Below are 6,449 nucleotides of genomic sequence, written 5' to 3' on the forward strand. Positions count from 1 at the left end.
AGGTTTGATGAACGTTTTTCAAAAAGGTTAAACTTTTTTCAAGTTCGTGGTTTTCCAATTCGTTTTATGAATTATTTTCAAGTTTTTTTTATTTTTTAAAATAATTTACACTGGTTATAAAGTATATGTTATATGAAATCTCGCAAAAAGATGTTATTTGCATATGCAGTACTAAAAGTGTCAAATAGTATGGAATCCTCATAACAGATGACAAGGTGAAGTTAGTCTCATTGTCTGGTGGTTAATGCGGCAGGACGTCGACATTGTTGTGCTGAGGATCCTCATTTATAGAAAATCCTCATTTTATTTTCAGCATTCTTGTTGGGCCGGCCCACTAGGTGGCTTGTGTGAGCGCCAGCAGCGCTTAGAGCGCCGAACAGGAGCACCCGTTTCGATACAGGGCCTAGCAAAGAAACTCACCCAAAACTAGAGATGGGCCCTCCCATGTACAACTCTAGGTTTTTTTTTCATGTACAACTCTAGTTAGCTCACTGCCCCACCGTAGTGCTCCCCTGCGACACGTAGGAGGGTCCATCAAAGTGCACAAAGTTGCTTCATCTTTATGATAAACTGTCCACCGTTAATTTTATATGAAATTACCAAAACATTATGGTTTATAAAGACGAGTTTAAATTCCCAGACGCCGAATTTCAAACAACAGCTAAAATTGAACTCTATAATCAAATTCACTTTTTCTATATATTCACTTTTTTCGAGGAAAAAATCCACCAAAATAGGTGTTTTTTAGGCAAACCAAAATACTATATGTTTTGGCACCCAGTTATATAATTAATCAATCTCAATTCTCAGACCCAGCATTTGGAAGGCCCAATGGGAAAATGGGCCAGGATCACGGTGAGGCTGACACTGGCCCCAAAAAAGAGCCCCTCCTTCCTCCCCACTTTGTTCCGGCAGCCGTCCAGTTTACAATTGTCCGTCCATCCACCCGTCGCCGTCGCCGACGTGGTCTCCCGTGGCGGCAGGGAACGCCGGGCCCTTAGGTCGCCGCTCTCACCAAGGTAAGGAAATGTCCCATCTACATCGTCGGTCCCCGGTCTCCTCTTCCTGTAATCCTCGCTTGGTTGCAACCATTACTCATTGCGATTAGCCGAGCTCATCTTTTCTCAGTACTGAGTTGTTGTCCTCGTTCTGGTTCCCCGGCGAGCTGAATCTCTCCCTTTTAGCTGCCCCTGCGTTTTCCTAAATAATAGTGACTGGGGAATTGATGCGGATCTGGATTCAGAAGCTGTGATAGTGCAGTCTGTGGACTGAAGATTGGAGCCCTGTAATTTGTCTTCTGTAGAAGAGTAATGTTTACTGCCACCACAGCTTGTTGTTCAGCTGAACTAAATTATATTCCTCCGTTCCTAAATATAGGTCTTTTAAGAGATTTCAATATGAACTACATACGGATGTATATGGACATATTTTAGAATGTAGATTCACTCATTTTGCTCCGTATATGTAGTCCGTATTGAAATCTCTAGAAAGACTTACATTTAGGAACGGAGGGAGTAGAATCCTTGCTCAGTTTTGTGTGAGCTAATGGTAAACAGAGTCGACGGCATTCTCTGAATTATTGTGAACGTGCAGTAGCCATAGGCTTTTGTCCATGCCCAACTAGAGATTATTTGGATGATTGCTTCAACACTGATCTGAAACTATGCCAAGACACTTGTTGTGTCATTCGCCCTGGGTGGGGCGAATAAATGTGCCATGTCAATTCATCGGATTATGGTCAATACGGAGAGTGGTTTCCCATTAGATGAGTGCGTGGGGATAAAATTATACAGATAGTATGCCAGATACCTTTTTGACCATCTAACTTGATTTCTGAAAACAAGATAAAGAAGTCATTCACCTATCATATCTTTATTTCTCGTATAAAAAGAATGCTTATAGAATAGTAAAATATTGTAAATTGGAATATTACTTAACTAATGTTCATCTGGAATTGGAAAATTCATCTTGTTTTTTTACCATAACATGCATAACCAAGTGTATAGTTTCGTTTAGAAGGAGCAAAGAATCACAAAGAAGTCTTTCGGCGCTGTGAGCAAGAACAGCATACGTATTAAGTTATTAACAAAAGAACAAGAAGCCTGATAGTTAACCTTCTGCCTATGTAAGACCTAAACAATATAGGCATATAGCTATATCTCCCTCGAGCAACGATCTACTGCACCGCCAAACCAGCCTCCAGAGTTTGCACTCTTTGACAATGTATCCAGTAGAGCCACAAATTAGGGTGAGTAGAACCATAACTGCGATCCCCTGAATCTGCTAGTCAATGCATTAAGGCCGATGGAAGGCATAACAATGATTTACCAACCTTCTTCCACTAACATGTTGGACTGGAAGAACCAGCACCGGATCTTATAATCTGATCATACCCAATACCCTCTGTTGCTTCTCCATTTTCGCACGAACTTCGCTGTTGTCAATGAATCAAGTGTGTTGGCACTTGGCACTCAACTGGTCCCAAAGATGCGGGTCTTCGTGAATTGGCCTGGACACTGAGAGATCCCAACATCAGCATTCCATGCATTATTCAGAGCCTCCTGAACAATGCACCTATTCTTGATTCTTGCCGTCACAAGGGAGAACAGAGTTGGTGCAGGCTGCTCAATCGAGCACTTGTTCAACCATCTATCCTCCAGAAAAAGGAACTTCTGCACTTCTGAGCTGCAAAGAAACCAAAACATTGAAGAAAACATGAATATCTTGTTTGACATTGACCTTCTAGAACAGCAATCCATGTAGTAAATTATTTTGTATTTCCATCCATCTTGTTGATTGATTGGATAAGATTGATTTACATGTTTCTTCAATTCATATTGATGAAAAAGAAATACAATATGTTTGTCATGCTTACAGGTTTTCTATTGTGATGATGTCCTTCTTCTTTTTATTGCATTGCCAACAATAGGTTCCCTCACGATAACCTGCTGTATCATGTTGGTGCTGCTTATGTTGATCTCAGAGCAGAGCTGACTAAATGTTTTGCTGCATCTTATGACATTGAGTTTCTTCAGGGAAATAGGTAAGCCTATCTGGGGAAGCAACTCAAGTTTCGGACATTTCTCTATGCACAGAGACTCAAGGGATGTGAGATCAATCATGTTGGATGGCAGTGATGTCAATTTTAGGCAGCCAGTGAAGCGAATTTCCTTCACTGAGGTGAGTTGTTGCAGCCATTCCTCCTGATCACTGCTAAAAGCTTCCAAGTAGTCGGATGAGATATCCAGCATATGAACGGTTGCTAGGCTGCTTGTTTGAAGAGAGCTAAAGAGAAGTTCCAAGCGGTCTAGGGAGAGCCGAACACCGAGGGACATGTTGGCATCAGCTGTATCTTCAGGTTCACGACTGGTTACCTTCTCAGAGGTTGAGTCACATACTGAAATTTTGATTTTATTGAATGATGGTGGGAACGGCAAAGGCCCCATCAACTTGTTACATTTCTGAATACGGATGTCACGCAGGCGAGGAAACACATTTTGGTTGTTCTCAACGCCTGACCATCCTTTCCACTGAGTCATGCCTTCAAATAAAAGCTCTTTTAGTGATGGAAACACTTCTGCCGCATTGCCGTAGAATCTAGAATCAATCTTTTCCAGTTTTGTCAAACGCATTATTCTTAATATCCGCAGGAAGGGCAGACTCCCAAAAGGTGGAAGGGTCTTCCAGTGATGGCAGCAGAGCAAATCAATGGAGTGAACGTTGGATATGTATTCAAAGCATAGCCAAGAGGGAGACTTGATTCCCATGTAACCTCTGACACAAAGTGCTCTTAAGTTGGCATTTGGTTGTAACCCCTCAAACACGCCTTCATGGTCACTGTTGGTGCTCTGTTTGAGATGATTCCACCAGAGTGCTAGCTTGTTCAGGTTCTTCTTATCAAATAGTCTTGCCTCATTTGCTTCTTTGCTGCATCTTACATTTTGAAGATTTGTTATGGTTAGCGTCCCTCGAAGTCCATTCAACTCTCTCAGTTGGCATATGTTGCTCTTCATGTTACTCTTCACTTTGTACTCTTCTAATTCCTGGAGGGATCTTAGCTTGCCAATCGATTCTATGCCTGAAATTATTTTCTTCGGAGCCTTCAGGTATCTTAACTGGGTCAGCCTACTTAAGCCCTCTCGGAGTTCCTTTTCCACGATCCTGTCTTGATGATTTTGCAGACTCAGTCCATGTAAATGGTAGAGCTTGAATAATGACTTGGGGACATTGATAAATCTCATACTTTCATGAATGTTTATATACCTAAGGTGTTTCAAATGAGCGATTTTGTCTGGGAGAATACCATCAGGATTGCGCAGTACTAAGACCCTTAAGCTTCGTAGCTCTTCGAGTGTCTGACCAAGACCATAATTAAAGGTTGACGAGGCTATTCTTTTCTGGGAAGCACCTTCTTCTGCCTTGCAAATTATTAAGCTTCTCAGATTTTTCTTCAATTCTGTGAATTCTTGCAAAATCCAGTACACCTCAGATATGTTGCTTGCACTGACATATAGGTGGCGAACATTTCTTGGAATGCATACCTGGAGTTTATCTTCTATTCTGAAGTGTTCTCCATTGGAGACCGACTCTGCAAAATCATGCAGCAAGTCGTGAACTACATAATGGTCCTCTTGGTTGGGTACCTTCTCAATGAATGAAAGCTGCAACAGGTCATTGATATAACGATATGCAATTTCATCTGGTGCTTGTGTGTTAAGGAAACCATGAGCTCTCCACATCTGTATCAGGTCATCTCCTCGAAGGTGGTATTTCTTAGGAAACAATGCAAAGTAAACAAAGCATTGCTTCAAATGGTCAGGAAGATGCTCATAACTCAGTCGCAATACTGATATAATATCATCTTCCTTTTGCTCTATTTGCCACAATTTCATTCCACTGATAGCACTCCAATGTTTTTCTTCTAGCTCCGGTTTCAACGAGCCCCCAACTGTCTTTGCTGCTAAAGGTGATCCTGCCAACTTGCTCACCACTTCTCGGCCAATTTTTTCCAGTTGTGGAAAATCAGAACGATTTGCATCACCGAATGCACATTGTGAAAAGAAACCCCAGTAGTCTTCATCTTCTAAGCCATGTAAGTGTATGACCTCTATTGGTTCATTCATATTTGCAACATTTTTGCTTCGAGTTGTAACTATTACTTTGCTGCCCTTACTAGCAAACTGCAGGGGTTTGAACAGGTTCTCCAATTGGCTCCTCAATACATTCCATACATCATCAAGGACTATCAAAGCCTTTTTCCCATTCAGCCTACCCCGAAGTATCCTCTGAGCTTGATCTAAACTACTGATGCTGTTCAAGTCAGCAAATATGCTGAGATTTGACTGTGCCATCTCTTTTGTTAGACGTCCAACATCAAATTTATCTGAGACATGGAGCCATACTGTGAGATCAAAGTGATGTGTGACATAGCGTTGGTTATACACTCTCTGTACTAAAGCAGTCTTACCAACACCACCAATACCAACAACTGATATAACATCATATGGCTGGCTGGATTGCCCATTGATCTGAACAAGTAATTCCTTCAGACGGTTTTCTTCATTAACTCGACCAAAAAACTTCCCTGAGCCTTGCATAGAGGTTGTTGTGCGCCACTGAACTGCCTGTTCTGGCCTGCTGTCCTCTATCTTCACAAATTCCAGAAATCTTTGCATCTCACTATCAATCTCAACAAACTTATCGACTACAGAAATCAACTCATCTATATCTTCATCAGAGAATAGAAAGCGTTTGAGAAGACGAACCGACTGATTTACTGTTGAGCCGCTGCTGCTGCTAGTGGTGGTAGAGGCAGTGGTCATGGTGCTTGCGGATGAAGAAGACGAGCCAGCTGCAGCTGAAGCAACTGAGTTAATCGTGGCCCTGTCTTCAGCTTGTGCTTGCAGAACTCGATAGTCAAACAAATCGAGAACATCCTCAGCTTGACAGGCAGCATCTTTGATTCTCCTTAGCCAACTTTCCATGGCTGTGTTCTTTGCCTGCACTCTCTCGGCTATGTGTATCACTGTTTGGATCGATGATAGATTCTTCTCTAGGATTCTCAGTTTCTCCTTTGTATCTTTCCGTTGGTATTCATACTGGTCCCCAGCATAGGAGCACACCTTCTCAACTAGCTTGGTGATGAAGGCTGAGGCCACCCATCCTCCTATTGCTGAAGCAGCCATTGCAGCTCAGATGCTGCAACTCGAAGGAGTTGTCAAATGCTGGTTTCAAGTGGCCGCATAAAGGAAAATGAATGTTGATTTGAAGAGAGTTGGTATCTGGATGCAGTAAAGAGAGAATCATGAGTATAAAACTAATTATGTCCTTAGAAACTTCCCCGACTTGCATCGTGTTGTTTTGCTTACGCCCATATTCTAGTGAAGGTTAGTAAACGTCGCTTTCAACTTTGTTTTTGCCATTTTCCTTTGTCAGTTTGTGTACCATAA

The 6,449-nt window shown here is 41.9% G+C and overlaps 1 protein-coding gene across 1 annotated transcript; it reads right to left on the reverse strand.

Annotated features, from left to right (window-relative positions):
* Window positions 1-2,882: 2,882 nt before the first annotated feature.
* Window positions 2,883-6,185, reverse strand: LOC147983138 (putative disease resistance protein RGA1). Its single transcript, XM_087539447.1, has one exon. The coding sequence runs from the start codon at window positions 6,183-6,185 to the stop codon at window positions 2,883-2,885; it is 3,303 nt and encodes a 1,100-aa protein (XP_087395573.1).
* Window positions 6,186-6,449: the final 264 nt, after the last annotated feature.

Source organism: Triticum urartu, chromosome 2A (assembly GCF_056163025.1).
Source record: "Triticum urartu cultivar PI428250 chromosome 2A, HENAU_Tu73, whole genome shotgun sequence".
Lineage (NCBI taxonomy): Eukaryota > Viridiplantae > Streptophyta > Magnoliopsida > Poales > Poaceae > Triticum > Triticum urartu.